Source organism: Humulus lupulus, chromosome 8 (assembly GCF_963169125.1).
Source record: "Humulus lupulus chromosome 8, drHumLupu1.1, whole genome shotgun sequence".
Taxonomy (NCBI): Eukaryota; Viridiplantae; Streptophyta; class Magnoliopsida; order Rosales; family Cannabaceae; genus Humulus; species Humulus lupulus.
In genome coordinates this window covers 163383374-163402103 of record NC_084800.1, presented here as the reverse complement: position 1 = coordinate 163402103, position 18730 = coordinate 163383374, and the positions used below count along the sequence as shown (strand labels likewise).

General features: G+C 39.9%; 1 protein-coding gene across 1 annotated transcript; it reads left to right on the top strand.

Moving 5' to 3' along the window:
• The first annotated feature begins 456 nt into the window (after positions 1 to 456).
• On the top strand, positions 457 to 3605 carry LOC133796224 (uncharacterized). Its single transcript, XM_062233701.1, has 7 exons — positions 457 to 843; positions 983 to 1044; positions 1166 to 1508; positions 1810 to 2093; positions 2495 to 2632; positions 2912 to 3109; positions 3158 to 3605. Exons 1-7 carry the CDS (start codon positions 457 to 459, stop codon positions 3603 to 3605), a joined length of 1860 nt encoding a protein of 619 aa, XP_062089685.1.
• Positions 3606 to 18730: the final 15125 nt, after the last annotated feature.

The following is an 18730-nucleotide window of genomic DNA, read 5'->3' as shown; positions in this document are numbered from 1 at the left end:
GAATGATGATGTGTTTCAGAGCCAAGCAGCCTCCTTGAGAAACCTTGAAATTCAAATGGGGCAATTGGCTAATGAATTGAGGAATATGCCGCAAGGCACCTTGCCTAGTGATACAGAAAATCCAAGGAGGGATGGCAAAGATCAGTGCAAAGTGGTGACTTTGAGGAATTGGAAAAATCTGGAGTTAAATGAGGAGAAAGATAAGTGAAAAAATGAGCCCACTTCAATCCAAATTGGTGAAGAAAATAGTGAAAAGTCAGCAAGTTCAGCTGCTGAATTTACCTAGAATGCTACAGCATCTACTCAGCAATCTGTAGTAGAAAAGTGTTTGAGCAAGCCACCTCCTCCATTCCTCAAAGATTTCAAAAATAGCAACAAGATGGCCAATTCCGAAGGTTCTTAGACATTTTGAAGCAAATCCATATCAACATACCACTAGTGGAGGCCTTGGAGCAAATGCCAAATTATGTAAAGTTCTTTAAGGACATTTTGACCAAGAAAAGGAGACTTGGTGAGTTTGAAACAGTGGCCTTGACAGAAGTCTGTAGTGCCATGTTGAAGAGTAAAATTCCTCCTAAGTTGAAGGATCCAAGTAGCTTTACAATTCCTTGTTCTATTGGTGGAAGAGATGTGGGTAGAGCTTTATGTGATTTAGGAGCTAGTATTAACTTAATGCCTATGTCTATTTTCAAGAAGTTGGGAATTGGAGAAGCAAGGCCAACAATCGTCACTTTGCAATTGGTGGATCATTCTATGGCTCACCCGGAAGGAAAAATTGAAGATTTTCTAGTGCAAGTTGATAAGTTCATTTTCTCGGCCGATTTTATAATTCTTGACTATGAGGTGGATAGAGATGTTCCTATTATTTTGGGTAGGCCATTTCTAGCTACCAGGAGGACTTTAATTGATGTGAAAAAAAGAAGGGCCTACTATGAGGGTGAATGACCAATAAGTGACTTTTAATGTGTTCAATGCTATGAAGTTTCCGGATGAGGTTGAGGAATGCTCTCGGTTGAGTGTAATTGAGTCACTTGTAGCTGAAAAGTTTCACAAATAAGTTCTTAAAGATGGAATGGTCACTTGAAGAGCTTGAAGACTTAAGTGAAGAGGAGGAAACCCAAGTTACATGGGTAGAATTAAAGTAGCCCTTTACTAAATTTTGAAGGCCTTTTGAGTCTCTAGACTTGTCGGAAGGGAATTTCAAACCTCATAAGCCCTCTATTCAAGAGCCACCAAAGTTAGAATTGAAGCCCTTGCCTAGTCACTTGAAGTATGCTTATTTGGGAGATAACGAGACTTTGTCCGTGATTATTTCAGCTGTGTTAGGAGCTGAATATGAACGTTTGTGGCTTGATGTGTTGAAGAAATACACAATAGCCATTGGTTGGACCATGGCGGATATTAAGGGTATAAGTCCTTCATTTTGTATGCATAAAATCTTGTTGGAAGATTGTTGTAATAATTCTGTTGAGAAGCAGCGAAGACTTAACCCTATCATGAAGGAAGTGGTTAGAAAAAAGATAATTAAATGGCTCGATTATGGAATTGTTTACCCAATTTCGGATAGTTCTTGGGTCAGCCCGATTTAGTGTGTTCCTAAGAAAGGTGGAGTCACAGTGGTGGCTAATGAAAATAATGAGTTGATTCCCACAAGAATAGTGACAGGGTGGCGCGTTGTATGGACTACCGAAAGCTGAATAAGGCCGCACAGAAGGACCATTTCCCGCTGCCATTCATTGATCAAGAAAAGACTGGTTGGCGAGAAAGGAGTTTTATTGTTTTCTTGACAGGTATTTAGGCTATAATTAGATTTCTATTGCTCCAGAGGACCAAGAAAAGACTACATTCACTTGTCCCTATGGCACCTTTGCCTTTAGAAGGATGTCGTTTGGCTTGTGCAATGCTCCCCCTACTTTCCAACGTTGTATAATGGCAATTTTCTCGGATATGATGGAAAAGTATCTTGAAATCTTCATGGATGATTTTTCAGTATTTGGTGAGTCATTTGACTCTTGTTTGGCTAACTTGGAAAAATTCTTGGCAAGGTGTGAAGAAACCAACTTGGTACTCAATTGGAAAAATGCCATTTTATGGTACAAGAAGGCATTGTCTTGGGCCATAAAATTTCTAACAAGGGAATTGAAGTGGATAGAGCAAAGCTGGAAGTCATTGAGAAATTACTACCACCTACTACAGTCAAGGGGATTATAAGCTTTTTGGGACATGCGGGCTTCTATAGGAGGTTTATAAAATATTTTTCAAAGATTTCTAAGCCCCTTTGTTCCTTACTTGAGCAAAATCGAGCATTTGAGTTCACCAAGGTGTGTCAAGAAGCATTTGTGACTTTGAAGAAAGCTCTTATCTCTGCACCCATCATTGTAGCTCTGGATTTCTCCCTTCCTTTTGAATTGATGTGCGATGTTAGTGACTTTTCCATTGGTGTTGTGCTTGGGCAGCGAAAATAAAAGGTCTTTTATTCCATTTATTATGCAAGCAAGACGCTAGTCGATGCTCAATTGAACTATACCACCACCGAGAAAGAACTTTTGGCAGTTGTGTTTGCTTTTGACAATTTTAGAGCTTATCTTGTGGGGACTAAAGTGGTGGTTTACACAGATCATTCAGCAATCAAGTATCTTATAGCAAAGAAGGATGCTAAGCCAAGACTTATTTGATGGGTTCTTCTTCTTCAAGAATTTGACTTGGAGATTCGGGATAGAAAAGCAACAGAGAACCAAGTGGCTAATCATTTATCTAGAATTAAGGCTGGTAATGAGAAGTAAGGTGAAGGACCGATTAAAGAGACATTCCCCAATGAGCAATTGTTAGTTGTGAACCAAGTCACTACACCATGGTACATTGATTTTGTCAATTATTTGGTGAGTGGTTTGCAACAACCTAATTTGAATAGGCAGCAGCTCAAGAAATTCTTTCATGATGTGAGATTTTATTATTGGGATGAGCCCTATTTGTACAAGCAATGTCCATATCGTATCATGAGGTGTTGTGTGCCTAAAGATGAAGTTTTGAGTATACTAGAGCATTGTCATTCAGCTCCTTATGGTGGACATTTTGGTGGGCAAACAGCAGCTAAAGTTTTTCAATCAGGGTACTATTGGCCTTCTATTTTCAAGGATGCTCATTAATTTGCTAAAAGATGTGATCACTGCCAACGTGTTGGAAATATTTCAGCAAGGAATGAAATGTTGTTGAATTGCATCCTTGAAGTGGAATTATTCGATGTTTGGGGAATTGACTTTATGGGGCCATTTCCACCGTCATTCAGGAATTTGTATATCTTGGTGGCAATCGACTATGTGTCTAAGTGGGTTGAAGCAGTGGCGAGTCCTACCAATGATTCCAATGTGGTCATGAAGTTCTTACATAAGCATGTTTTCACTCGCTTTGGCACTCCAAGGGCTCTTATAAGTGATGAGGGCACCCATTTTGTGAACAAGATCTTGGCAGCCTTGTTGGCCAATTATAGTGCGAAACACAAGATCGCTACTGCCTACCATCCTCAAACAAATGGTCAAGTCAAACTTTCCAATAGAGAGACCAAGGGTGTGGTAGAGAAAGTTGTTAATCCTACTCGCAAGGATTGATCTCAAAGATTAGATGACTATCTTTGGGCCTACAGAACTGCCTTTAAAACACAGTTGGGAATGTCCTCCTACCTCTTGGTTTATGGGAAGGCTTTTCACTTGCCCGTGGAGCTAGAGCATAGGGCTTATTGGGCCATTAAGAAGCTTAATATGGATCTCCACGCTGCTGGGGAAGCTCGCATGTTGCAATTGAATTAGCTTGAGGAGATAAGGTTATTCTCTTATGAAAATGCCAAGTTGTATAAGGAAAAGACTAAGCGATGGCATGATAAGAGGAATCAACCTCGAGTTTTTGAAGAAGGACAGCGAATTTTGCTCTTTAACTCGCGGCTAAAGTTGTTTCCTAGTAAATTGAAGTCTAGGTGGTCGGGGCCATTCACAATCATCAAGGTGTATCCTCATGGGGCTACTGAAGTAAGGGAAGATCAATCCGGTAGAGAGTTTAAAGTGAATGGCCAGCTACTGAAGCACTATTGGGAAGGCGAGATCGACCGAGCGAAGACCTCCATTACTTTTGAGGATGCATGAAGCAGATGGTACTTTGGGTTGCCTTGTGTTCCTTGTGTTATTTTAAGGGAGACCCAAAGAGAGAGATTCAAGCAAGTCATTTTGTAAATATACCTATATATATATACCTATATAAAAATATATATATATATACATATAGTTATATTTTATATTACTTCGTTCTATTTTTTATTTTCTTTACTTTATTGTTATTGATTTTTGTTTTAGTGTTGTTGTTATTTTAGTTTTATTTTTTAGGTACAATGGAGGCACGGAAAAATCTGAATGTTGGTGAGCTGGTGCAGTTTTGGGGTTGGAAGTTACTGATTTTCACAATTTGGGGAAGCAGTTCAGTTTTGGCAAGAAATTTTATAAAATGTCCCAGGTTTCTGCAGCATGAAATTTAGCAAGCAAGCCTTTTGGGCGAGTTAGAATTCCTGGTGATGTCTCGGGTTATTTGGTGTGTGGCTCAGCTGGGTATTAGAAAAAAAAACAAGGAAAAGAGAAATTAAAAGAAAATTCTAAAAATGAACATAATCCCTCATCCTTTCTTCTTTTTCTTTAACTGTTATCACCTCTCCTAGCCCTAGCAACCAACCCCACTGTGCCCAGCCCCACCTTCTACCGCTGTCTGGTCCCATCCACGCCCCAAACCTCCCACTGAGACGATTGCCCCAGTCGTGATGCCCATGTGGGCGACCCCACCTGTTTTCGCCCAGTCCCCTGAGTTCCGTCCAAACCCCAGTCGTGATTCCTCTGCTCCACCTCTCTCGTCTCCGCCCCACATAGTACCCTCGCCAACTTCGTGTTCTTCCCGCGTGGGTAGCACACATTTGCTTCCCTTCTTGGGTTTTGGATCAGTGTTCAGGTGTTTTTTTCTTTGAGGTATCTCGGTGCTGTATTTTGGTTTGCTTTTCAGCTTGGGGTTCAACTAGAATGTTTATTGTTGCTGAGTATTCTTGATTATTTGGAGGTGATTTCTTGGGGTTTTATCAGGCTGGTACTGTGTGTGTGCACCTCTATTTGAGATGTAGCTTGCATTTTTTTTGTTGAATCGTGTCTCGTCCAAGGCAGAAGTGTGGCCCGAGAAAAGGTGTTAAGGATCTCAGTTCACTTGAGAGATTCTCTTCCCCAGAAGCAAGGCAGAAATTTGACGATTTTATTCGACTTAAAGATATCTATCCTGAGAGAGGTTTACTGCCTAAAAAGACTCCATTCAAGGGTGTTCCATCTTGGCTAGCTGATAATATCAAGGCAAGGAGGTGGGAATCTTTTTGCGAGCACCCCGATGAAGTTGTGGTTCCCGTGGTCAGAGTTCTACTCCCATTTCCTCAACTTGGTGTGGCCTGATTCTGTTACTGTTCGTGAAACTAACGTTCCATTTTCAGGAGCCTCCATTAATCAGTTATTTGGGTTAACTGAAGTTGAGTGCGAATACTCTCAGCTCATTGAAAGTGCCACTGAGGAGAAAATACACGAGATTGTGACTTTTCTTTCTAAGCCTGGGGTCGATTGGCGTATTGATTCATCTAGGACATTTCATTTCAAGCGCACTGATTTACAGCCTCAAGCTAAATTTTGGTATATGTTTGTTCAGACTCGGTTCTTGCCCACATCTCACAATTCTTCAGTTAGCCGGGAGCGCATGATTATGCTCTACTGTATTCTCACTGGCCGGTCTATTAATGTGGGTAGTATTCTTGCCCAAGAGATTTTTGCTTGTGCCCACCGGACAAGTGGGAAGATTTTTCTTCCGTCTTTAGTGACTCAAGTGTGTAAGGTCGCTGGTATTCCTATGTGGAAGGATGAAGAGCGCTTGTCCAACAAAGGTGTTATCCTTTTTCGTGATTCTCGTGCTCAACAAGGTGCTGCCTCTTCATCTATGAATGATGCACTTTTAGACCGGTTGGCTAGGCAAGAGGCTCTTCAAACTCAGTTGTGTGAGTGTCTTCATGTTTATTGGAAGTACGAGCAGTAGCGGGATGTGGTGATGCATCGAGCACTTTAGAAGAATCTCCCCAAAACTGCACCTTCGTTTCCTGCCTTCCTCGAGTAGATTTTGGAGCCATGGGCTGCTGTTGAAGATAACGCGATGGACTCTCCTGTTGAGGAGTCTGATTAGTTGCGAGGGGGTTTCTTCGCTCTTTTATCTTTTGACTTTATTTTAAATAGTTTTATGTTTTTCTATTTTCTGTCTTGTTTTATTTGTTCTGTTGTTGTTGTTTTTGTTCTTGTCGGTATGTTTTGATTGTATTGAGAGGATTATGTTTGTTTAGTAGTGCTTAGCATAGGGCTCAATGATGATCACTTGCATCCATATTACTCCATCTTCCTTGCCTTTTGTCATTGCATCTTGTGCACTTTTCTTTGGTGTTAATGATGTTTGAAAGTGTGTTGCTTGTGTTGTTTTCAATATTGTGTGCATTCCTTATCCCACATTTTCTTGATCCTCTAGAGCTAGTTAATGCCTTGTGAAAGATTAAGTTTCTAGAATTGCTTAGTGTGGCCCTTGAGGCGATTTTTGGATGTTTGAGCCTTTACAACTAACCCTTTATATTTTCGTCCCTAGTCACCCCTTTTGAGCTTATTTGCCTATTTTCTTCTTCACCCATGATCCTCTTCCCTAAAACACATAATTATTCATTTACCTCCCTAACCATCTCAATTTATTTAAGATATACATTGAGAGTAGGTGAGCAGGGAGTGTGAGCACTTCAACTATTGTGGTGAGAAATTTCATGTTTCTTATTCTTAGTGGCCACATTGGGGACGATGTTGGGTTTGAGTTTGTGGGGAGAGTGAGTCTCATGTGATATTTCTTTTGCCTTGTGTATATATTTTGTCAATTAAAGTTTAAAAAAAACAAAAAAAAAACAAAATCTGTATAAAACAAAATATAAAGAGTGCATCCCCATTGAAAAAAAAAAAGAGAGGTTTTGAAACTAAGTTTGGGGGTGTAGCATCTTTGAAAAAAAAATGAAGTTGTGTTGAAGTTTTCTTTATTTACTAGTTGTGTGGAATTAAATAATGGCAAGAGAAATATAAAAATGTCAATATTGTGGGTGAATCTTTGGGAAATTGTTTGCGAGCTTGTAATTGATCTTAGATAAATTGAGATGTTAGGGTATTGTGAGCCAAAGATACTACCTTTTATCCTACCCTATCCTAAGCCAAACATTATAAGTTAGTTAAAGTCCTATTGATCTTGGGTATAGTGTTAGTCTACATTAGTGGAGAGGGTCTCACTAAGTCAACATATGGAAGCAAGCATTAAGCTTTAGGATCGAGGTGTAATTTTTTATAGGGAATCAAGATTGTTTGGGAAGGTTTATGCACATTCTATTGGTGGGAACACTTGACATATGCATTTGTGGCATCATTATCACTCGAGATTTGATTGAGAGCATTGGCAAGAGGCACACTCATCACTATCATCATCATATTCCACCATCACTTTAATAAATTTCTGAGAGCATTTCCTTTGCTAAGCTAAATCCTAAGAAAGCATATCCTCTCGATTGTGTGTTGTTGTTGAGTTGGTTTTGTTGTGTGTCTTTTCTTTCTTTCTTTTTTAGTCATCACTCGAGGGCGGGCAATGTTTTAAGTTTGGGGGTGTGATAACTCTATAATATAGAGTTATTTATTTGACTTTTAAACTTAATTATGCATGAAAATGGTGATGATTTTGGTGTTTGTTTGTTAATTTTAAGTTGTTATCTATCTATATAATTAGTTGATCTAATATTGGAGTCTTACAATGTTTTGGGTTTAAATTGAAATTAAATAACTAATCTTGTTCTAGTTTTCTGTGTAAAAGGGAATAAAAAAGAAGAAAAATTGGAAGTTTGGTTTGGAAGCAAAAGCTGAAATTTTCCAGATTGCTAAAATTCATGCTGGAGCTCACTTGCTAGCGTGGAAAATTAAAGCCAGCTGTGTCATTTTCTATTAATTCATGCCAAGGTGGCAAGGGTCCAATAGTAGCGCCAGCTGGAGTGTTTTGGACAGAAAGGTGGTCCAAAATAGTGGGCCTAAGTGGAAAAAAAGAAGGTGGGTTGTCTAATTTTGGGAGGCATCATTCTTTGTACCCTAATTGGGAGAGAGGAGAAGTACTAGTCGTATTTTTGTGAGGGTGGCAGCCATTGAAGAATTATCATAACAAAAAAAGTATAGAAAAAAGGAAGTACAACCATTGAAGGAGAACGAGAAGGACAAGAAGGATTCACACATCATATATATCAGATTTGTCTCAATTCTTCTTCTTTATTTTTTGTATTTTCTAATTTCGAATAGCTATTTTAGGATCCATGGATATCAATTTTCTATTTCAGATTTTGGATACTAATTTAGCTATGAGCTAAGCTTTTTGAGACTTGAATGGTTAAAGAACCCTATGTCATAGTTATTAAAGTTTAAATGCATACTTACGTAAATTCACCATTGTTCATTCAAGTGTTGTTCATGATTATTGTTTGTTGTCGTTTTGGCCAACAATGGTAGATTATTAAGCTAGATTTAATTCTGGAAAGGTTGAATGTAGTAGTTTGTACTTGAATGATGCAAGAGTATAACCATTGTTAGGTTGTTCTTAGTGAGTAGAATAGGAGTATTTTACTGATCTTGCATAACTTTTGAGAATTGGTGCTTTTATTTGTGTTCTTAAGTCTGATTTGATATAGGAATATATTTAATTGGATAGTAGAACTATATTCACGAGCTTTGGAAAAATTTGGTGAGCATATTGGGAATTCTAGTTAACACTGGTGCGATTTGCTAAATTTAATGCTATAGCATTCTGGGTAGTTTTTGACATAGGGGATTTAGCTATTCAAATCCAATTTTTCCATTGATAATTCTTTTTGCTGTTATTTCTCTAGAAACTGTGGTTAATTTTAAGCATGTTGTAATTTTTTTCATTTTATTTTAGTTTCAACAACCACTCAATTCAGTTTCTTAAATTCCTAAGTTGCAATTAATCGGTGTTTACATTGAACTTTTTAATAACAATCCCTGTGGAGATGATTCACTTATCATTATATTACTTGTGTTGGACTGTGTACACTTGCACATAAATTTTTTAACAATAGGCACAAATCAATGACGACAAGCAAAGATTCATCAATCTATCATCCAAGTATTCAACAAACCATCAGCATCAAATTAATAACGGTGATCACATTCATAATCAACAGCTTAACATAATTATCATACAATACTCAAGGTCGATGCTCTTAGGCTGGACACTATATTTAACCCACTGTCTCCGGCTCACTTAGGCCGAGCCCAGTGTTTAACCCTCTGACTCCAGCCTGCTCAAGCCGAGCTCAGTGATTATTAAGTTGTCCTCAGCTACCAATGGTCGAGCCGCGTCCTGAGCGCAAATATTAGTTCTGGCACTCTTAGGCCATTTATTTCATGCTCTCATGGCATATCATAATCATACAACAATTGTATTCAAATGTAGGGAGCCCTTAGTCCCATCACATCCATACAAAAGGGTGCAGTTTTCTTACTTTCCGATCAAAGAAGGTAAAATGCTTATAAGCTCGATCCCTAGCTCCGAGCCTTGGCGATAAACCTAGTCACAAACCATAAATAGAACCCTCATTATAATTTGATTCCATAAACCAACTTCGGGGCCAATCCCAAGCTCTCGAGACCTTTAATTCCACCAAACGAAGTGGTGAAACTGTCCCCCTGAGCCCCAAGCAAAACCCTAAAAGGTACCTAAAAACCCAAGTTCTGGAGGCAGGGTAGCGCTACAGCACTACCAGAGGGTGCTACAGTGCTACAGTCAAAAACCTAAGCCCCCCCCCCCCCCCCAGAAAAGCATCCTAGCGCTGTAGTGCTCAAACTTAGCGCTACAGCACTAGCACCGGAAATTGAAATTTCTGGGTTTCTCCTTCGACTTTCCCGAGCCAAAGCTCCAAAAATTCACTCCAATCATCATTCAAACTCAAAATTAACTACATAAATACACTCTACTCATCAAAAGCAACATAACCCAATCAAGTTTTTCCCAAAAACTCCAACAAATCCCTAAAACCCAAATCCAAGCTCTCAAGCCCTAAACACCATAAAAACAGAGTAAGAACTCAGAAAATTCAGAGATATCAGTTTGAATTTTACCTCCGCTGTGACCATCTTCTCACAAGCTTCAACCTCCAAATTCTGAGCTTAAGTCTCAGCTAAACACTTCCTAGTTCCAGAGCTTCAATTCATCTACAAACCCTTCAAAATCTCAAAATAAGCATATGCTCCAAGCTCAAACTTCTCAACCTAACACAGAGAATTAACAATGAAAACCTTACCCCAACTATGGCTAAAACCACACCAATTATAGCTTCAATCCCTAGCTGAATTCCCTTAAAAAACCCCAGCCTCAAGTCTGAGTTCTTTAGTGCTTCTTCCTTAGCTTCAATATTTTCACAAAAGAGAGTGAAAGAGAAGGAGTACGTGAGGTGAGAGAGGATGAGCTGAGAGTTCCTTTAGTTTCTAGTTTCTACTATTTTGTTTCCCTAAATTTATGAATATATTACTTGGACAAAAGACCAAGCTGCCCCTCTAATTTAACTAATCCTCAAATGACTCCTAGGGGTAAAAAGGTCATTTCATTCCCCATTCCAACCAATTCCTCAAATGTTCCTATTAACCACCAATTAATTACCATCATCAAATTAACTTCCAATTATTTACCTAAATGTCTAATAATCTCCGATATATTTTCCAAATTCCCAAAAATACCCCCAGGCTCCCCCGAGTCGGGTATTAATTCCCCACCGTGACTATTTCCTCAATCCGCTCACTAGGACCGTCTTGAGCCATATGCTGCAAATATATCAACATAATAATGTGGTCTCAATAATTTATCACATATAATTACATTTTATACCCTCTACGAGCCAAAATTACAAATATTCCCTTAAAAGAAAAACATGGCCCACATGCATATTTTGTAACGCCTTGGATAGCCAAGATCGTTACAGTGTGTGTTTATAAAAGTGTTAGACTAGCTAAACAAGTCATTTAATTAAAAACTTGTTGCTGAAACTATAATGGAACTAGGGTTAAAAGATTTTGGTCTTAAAAGTCGCATTTCTTATAAATAACATTTTCCATTTACACGGGATCCCAAAAACATTAGAATTAAAACCATTTACAAAAGATTCACGATTCAAATACAATACTAGCCATACTAAGGCAAAATAGACAGTTCAGCGATCCCTGTCCAGATCCACTCCTCGGCCAAGGCGACCGAACAGCTGACTATGTACATTCAGCCCCGCAACTCTCCATCTCAGGACTGGTCTAACTTGCCCTTGCCTTTACCTGCACCACGTAGCACCCGTGAGCCAAGGCCCAGCAAGAAAACACAATAACAGAGCATAAGCAATCAACAGACAATCCAATATCTCATATTGCATAAACATGTTCTCAACCATATAGACATTCAGGATAACCAAGTATTCAACATAATAAAAACACCAACTCATATCACACACCAATTCATAAATGATAACTAGGGTTAGCACCCTCAGGCCGCACCCTCCGTTATCCCACTAACTCCGGCCCACTTAAACCGAGCTTGGTGAATATTAAGCTGTCCTCGGCTACCAGTGGCAAAGCCGCGCTGTAATGCCCTACCACCTTAGAGTCGTTGCTAAGTGAGTTTAAAATGTGCAATCAGCCTGCTAAACGAGGTTTTAATAATAAAAGTGTAATTAAATAGAAATCTAGGCTGTAATCTTTGAAAATCCCTTAATTCATTGAAAATTTCAAGTGTCTTACATTTGGGATCCCAGAACATGGTTTATAAAATATTTACATCTCAAAACAAGTCTATAAGAAGTTAACCACCAAAATTAGGGTTTATACAACCATTTCTCGAAAATACCCCCAACCAAAGCAGTCGGGCAGGCCAAACATGTACGCGCCGCCCCCACGCTCTCCGTACTCATGCATGGTTGACTTTCTCTTTGCCTTTACCTGCAACATAAAGCACCCGTGAAGCGAAGCCCAACAAGAAAACTCACACAACATATAACATATGCATATCATATAATCAACACATTAGACAATCCACAGACAAAACAGATAGCCCATCAGACTAAACAAGTACAGCCATGCCGTCCCGGAAGCGTTACCAAAGCTCGGGATCTCGGTCCTCACCGTAAGGATATCCCATGTATCCATTGGGGTCTCACCCTAACCATGAGCACTCTATGTGCTAAGTGATATTCTCGGCCCCACTGCCGTTCTCGGCCCCACTGCCGTTCTCGGCCCTTCGCCGTTCTCGGCACCTTGCCATTTCCAGTTCCTCTGCCATTCATTCTACTATAACCACATATAGCATACTAACATATAATAACTCAATCAAGAATACATCCTAACAACAACACAACTTAGGGCCACGCCCTGCAACAATACTATGGGCCCGTGCCCTGCTCTACGGGTGCTACAGTTTTCTTACCTGTATCCCGAGCTTTCCGATGCACCAAGGTCACAAGCACGGTCCTCTATCACGAGCCTCTCCGAAATCCTAGTCACAACACATATAAAACACTTTCAATACTAACCAATCCAAAAACCACTTCCCAGGACCAATCCTGTACTCTCGGGACCTCTAATTTCCTTGAACAATGTATTGGAACCATCCCCCAAGCCCCCGGGCAAAAGCCCTAAAAATGCAGAATTACACTGTCAAAATTTTCCTAGGGCCGCGGTACTCCCATCAAGGGCCTAGGCGCCTAGAAACTTTTCCTGATCCTGATGCAAGCCTGCGCTGTGGCACCAAAGAACAGGGTCGCAGCGCCCCTACGCGAACCCAGATTTCTGGGTTTTCCCTTGCATTTTTCCCGAGCCAAAACAACTCCAATTCAACCCAAACAAGTACCTAAGCCCCCAAAATCAATTTAAAACCCCAAGTGAACCCTTTAACAGCCTATGAACATCAAAAACAAACTCAATTGTACAATCACACTCAAAATCCACTCTTGAGTTTCAAATTTCAGATACTCAAACCATGGCTTCTAAGACCTAAACCAGAGCTTGAAAAATATAATCCATGCCTCTAAAATCTCAAATCATACCAGATACGAAATTCAAACATGATAAAAACCCTTACCTCAATCAAGAATTTAGCTTGAATTCACCTCAATCCCAACTTCAAGCCACTCCTCCCTTGATTATCCAAACTGAACCTTCCAAGCCAAACCAGCCATATTTCCTTTAAATTCAACACTTAATCTCTGAAAATCAAACTTAAATTTAAACAACAACAGTGCATAACTCTTACCTCTGAATAATCCCAGCTTAAGCTTGATTTTGGTTGCCTCAAACCCCTTGTTTCTCCTCCTAGGTCTCAAATTCAACTTTCTCCTTTTTCTTCTCTTTTCTTCTAGCTTCCACTTCCAAATTCCAGCATAAACCATCTATAATCAAGTGTAATACATAATTCCCCTTTCCTTCAGCTGAAGTTATCTATCCTTGCCTAATGACCACTCTACCCTTCCATAGAATTCTTTCCTAACTAAACCTCAAGGGCACTTTTGTCAACTCACCTCTATCACAATTCTACCATTTTCCTATCACAGCTTGTTACTCTCAGCAGTTACTAATGGTTACTCAAGTTACTCAATTACCAATTACCATTAACTCACAAAAACTCAATTTACAAAATCCCCAAAATACCCCTAGGCTCCTCCTGAGCCGGGTATTTAATCCCGTTGTGACTTTTAAACTAATTAGCTCCCTAGGACCGTCTCGGCACGTGCATCACAATAATATCACCACACTCACATGGTACAAACCACATAATACAATTATCACATTTATGCCCTCAGCGGGCTAAAATTACCAATTTACCCCTAACATACAAACGGGGTCCACATGCATATTTATACTACCTAAACATGCATTATAATCACATATTCCTTCATATTCATATATTATCATATTAATTCACTTATTGCCCTCCAGGCACGCTAATCAAGGTCCTAAACCTTATTAGCAACTTGGGGTGTTACACGCGCCCTGTGCGCAAATATTGTGTACGGCACCCTTAGGCCGCTATCACATGTCCCACGGCATAATACCGTCATTGACATTATACAGATATCGGGAGCTCTTAGTCCCATCACAAACATATAACTGGATGCATTTTTCTTACCTTTGAAGTTGCTAGCTTTGTTCAATGAAATCCTCCAGCACGATCCTTCCCAAGCCCTAGCGCGAACCTAGCCACAATCATAGACCAAAGTCATTACCAACCCTCAAGTCCATAACCTAGCCTCGGGACCAATCCCGAGCCCTCAGGAAGTCCTAATTCCACCAAACAGGGTGGTGGAATCGAACCCCGAACCCTTGGTCAAAAACCCTTGAGAATAACCCTAAAATTCCTTTCTAAACACAGGGTAGCGCTACAACGCTCATTGGAGGGCGCTACAGCGCTACAAACAGAACCAAAATGCCCTCAGCAAACTTGGCCTAGCGCTACAGAGCCCAAAGGCTAGCGCTGTAGCGCTAGTCACAGACTGCCAAACTGCTCAATTTCTTCCTGCGATTTCTCCCGAGCCAAACTTAACCAAAACTTCCCCAAAATTTCACCAAACTCAAAATCGAGCTCACTAAAATGTCTAACTCATCCCAAGCATCATAATCATACAAAATATAACCACATGCACCCCTAATCCCAAAATCACCATAGTTGCTCCTAGACTTCAGAATTCAGCAAACACAATCAAAACTTCAAAGTTTAAAGCTTAGAATTTTATACCTTTGATGGAAATTCGATTTCAAGTTAGCCTCTAGACCTCCTTAGCTTGTTCTTCCTCAATTCCTTGGCTTGAATTCCCCTAAAGTTTCCATCAGCTCAGCTTAGACCCCATAGCTTAAACAAGCCAAACCAGAAACTGAAAACTCCAAAGTCTTACCTTAAGTATTGGTGTGTTCCTGCTAATCCCTTGCCAACCCTTCAAGCTTAGCTCAGAATTCTTGTTGCTTAGCCTAACCTAGCTCCCCTCTGAGTTTTCCTCCAAGAAAAATGAAGAAAATGGTGAAGGAGATCACCAACTGACCCTTAGAAAAACTGCTATGTTTTTTTCCCTTTCTTTTTCTTTCTTTTCCTTCTTTTCTTTCTTTCCTCAGACTTCTACATTATTCTACCATTTCCACTAAGTATAAAGCCTCAGCATACTTATCTCTTGTAAGCCAAATGACCATAATGCCCTTCCTTTTAATCCTAAGTCTTTTAATCCACTTAGGGACATTTGGTCATTTTACCCAATTCCCGCTAATTCCTCAAGTGTCTCAAATATTTTTTGTTTACTTCCCGATACCTAATTAATCACCAATTATACTCCTCGATGTCAGAATATACCCCAATATATTCACTAAATTCCCATTTATACCCCAAGGCTCGCCCCGAGCCGGGTATAGATCCCCACTGTGGCTTTTTCGCTAATTTGCTCACTAGGATCGTCTCGAATCACAGATCACATATATATATCCACATAATAATGTGGTCTCAAAAATTATCGCATATATATACAGTTATGCCCGCAACGGGCCAAAATTACAATTATGCCATTTCTAACCTAATTAGGGCCCACATGCATACTAATACACATAGTCATGCATCTCAAATATTCAAATAGTCATATATCATACTTTAAATCATTAAATCACATATATTCCAATTATGCCCTCCTGGCACACTAATCAAGGCCCTTAAGCCTCATTAGTAAATTTGGGTCGTTACTTATTTACTACTCATAAACATGCACTTAATCATCTCCATATAATCATATAGTCATGCATGCCACAAAATCATGCATTAAATCATTTATTCACATAATATACCAGTTATGCCCTCCCGACATTCTAATCAAGGCCCTTAAGCCTTATTAACAATTTTGGGTCGTTACACCACTGCCCGAGGGCGAGTAGAGACTTGGGGGAAAATGTTGTCTGTATTTTCACCTCCCGACACGTGGCAACTCATAATGACTGGCTTGGACATTCGCAGACATGTTTGGGGTATGTTACCCCCTGAGGCTTCTCTTCGAGGCGAGAGTTCTTCCAGGTGAGGCCACCTGTCTGTGCCAGCTAGTGGGTTGTGAGTACCTTCAAGCTAGATTACCCTCCGAGGTCTGCCCTCAAAGCTGAGGGTTCTCCAGGTGAAATAATGTCAGCCATAGCTCTCCTCCCTCATTCATCCCCCAAGTCTGAGGTTCTGGTTCTCGGACCTAAGACAGATGCTAGTTGTCGGCCAATGCGGGCTTGCAGCGCTAGAAGATCATTTGATAACCTTTTTGGCGATCCGTCCACAGTGTCGTCAGTTGTATGATTCAAAAATTTTCACTCCCACTACGTCGTCCGACATGGAGAAGTGTGCGCACACCCTGTCAGTACCTGGGGGATGTTCCCCATAAGGCAAGTAGCTTTCTGCAATGGGCCCCACGTGTCTCGCCTGGGCCATGGTCTCTATTCAATGCAGCCCAATGCATTAAAGTGGTATTAATCCCCAAATAATAGGAAGAATGTGCATTGATTACAGATGATTAGTATTAATGACCCTAGTCTATATAAATAGGGCTGGGAGTCTTAATGTAAAGGGTCAGAATTTTTATAGAAAGAAAGCCTTGTACTCAGAGCAATATAAATGCTGCCTGAGAAACTTAATTGGAGATTGCCCTAGCAAGCTTCCAATCCCTTAATACCAGAGACTCGTGGACTAGGGCTCTTTTATAGCCTGAACCACATAAAAACTGTTGTGTTCTTGTTGTTTATTTCTTTAATCTTTCATCTTTAAGTTGATAGCGAAAAAGGTAGTCAACAGTTTTCATAGACTTTCAAACTCTCTCTCTGAAAAAAAATGCGATAATTTTTCCAAATCTGAACAAATTATTCAATACATCTTCTCTCAATCAAACATCTCTAGATCTCATGTGTTGAGTACTTCTAGAGAGTCTCAAATCAACATTTTGAATCCTACGTGCCCACACACGTCCTTGTGTGTTTAAGGATTGGTTTGGAAGAACAAGGTCTGAGCTTTTAGAATTTGGATTGGAAGATCGTTGATTTATACAAAAAAATTCATGGATACTTGCTAGGCTTCAAGAGGTAAACTCAAATCTATTTGTACATGATTTAATATATCTATATATATATATAAGATCCTAACTGGTATTAATAAATTTTAAAAAATCTCAATTTCCGCTACGTATCTCTGATTTACACTTTTAATACTAACACGCCATGACCACGAGTTTCGACACGAGATGGCACGGGAATTCATTCATGGGATTTGTTAGCATGCAAGCATTGGAGGGTGCACTATGCTTGAGTAGGACAGAGGTCTAGTGTGTGCTACTAGTTTGGCAACTAGTATCAAGGGCATGCCAACATAATTGAAAGCATGGTGCCTTGAGGATTGGACCATGGACGTATGTGGGTCCTTGGACTGTAACGGAAGCTATTCGGATGGTATCGAATGGGGCACGACGAGAGGCATTGGCACGTCAGCTTGGTGTTGGCTCTTGGCCACACATGCTACCTTGACTTGTGAATGTCTAGGTGAGTATCGGTGTTGGAGCCTTGCCATAGTGAGAACCTATGGCCAGTGTGAGTGTCTTGGCTAGAGAGCCTTGATGCACGGATGCACTCATAGATTCCTGAGAACGTGACTCGAAGAGAGTTGTTCAAGATTTGGAAGTGTGCAGAGGCACACGGTTGAGCGAAAAATGTGCCCATTTTATTCAAATGGTTGGCCTTGGCTTAGAGAAGTCAAAGTGTCGCACGTGCATTTCCGTTGTCAAAATGTCAGCCCGTGACATCTACGACCCTCATCATGACCAAGCCGGACACTTTCCCACATCATATTTTTTCTGGGTTTATGTCATCGTTGCTTGTGCGCCTAAGTGTGGTCAAGTGGGGATCAGGATCATCATTCTTGACCCAATTGGAGTTCCAATCAATTCTATGGCCTTCCCGTTGACACAACTTTTGCACCTTTGCTGGCTGAAGCTGCAACAGTTCGTAAAGGCATCCAGCTGTGTATTCAGATGGGCATACATGCAGTCCATCTATTTACGGATTGTCTGGTTGTGGCTAATGCTATTCAGAATAGTCACGCGCCTTTCCATTTGGGCCTTATTGTGGATGACATTTACCTCTTGTTGGACAAGTTCATGGTGTTTGATTGCAGCTATTGTCCTACAGCCCAGCTTTACAGGTCACTCCCTAACCAAACATGCCATTAGTGCTGATTTAAATGGGTATTGGAGTGGATTTTTTTGGTTGTGCTGATCGTTTTATGTTAGTTTGTTATCTAATTGTTTGTTTGTTTCTCTACTCCGGTACTCTCTTGGCTTAGTGCCTTATTGGTGGTTATTCCACCTGTTTAAGCTTTAGCCTGTTATTAATGAAAGTCAATTTTTCCTCCTTTTTTTTTTGAAAAAAAAATGAAAAGTGAGAATAAAATGACAACATGATAATTTTTTTTGTTTTTTTAATTAAAAAATCAATAAGAAATTCCTTAATCTCTTCTAAAAATTATAACAATTATCAACTTTCAATTTCTGTCTAATATAATATCAAAAACTAAATATTTCTATGAGATG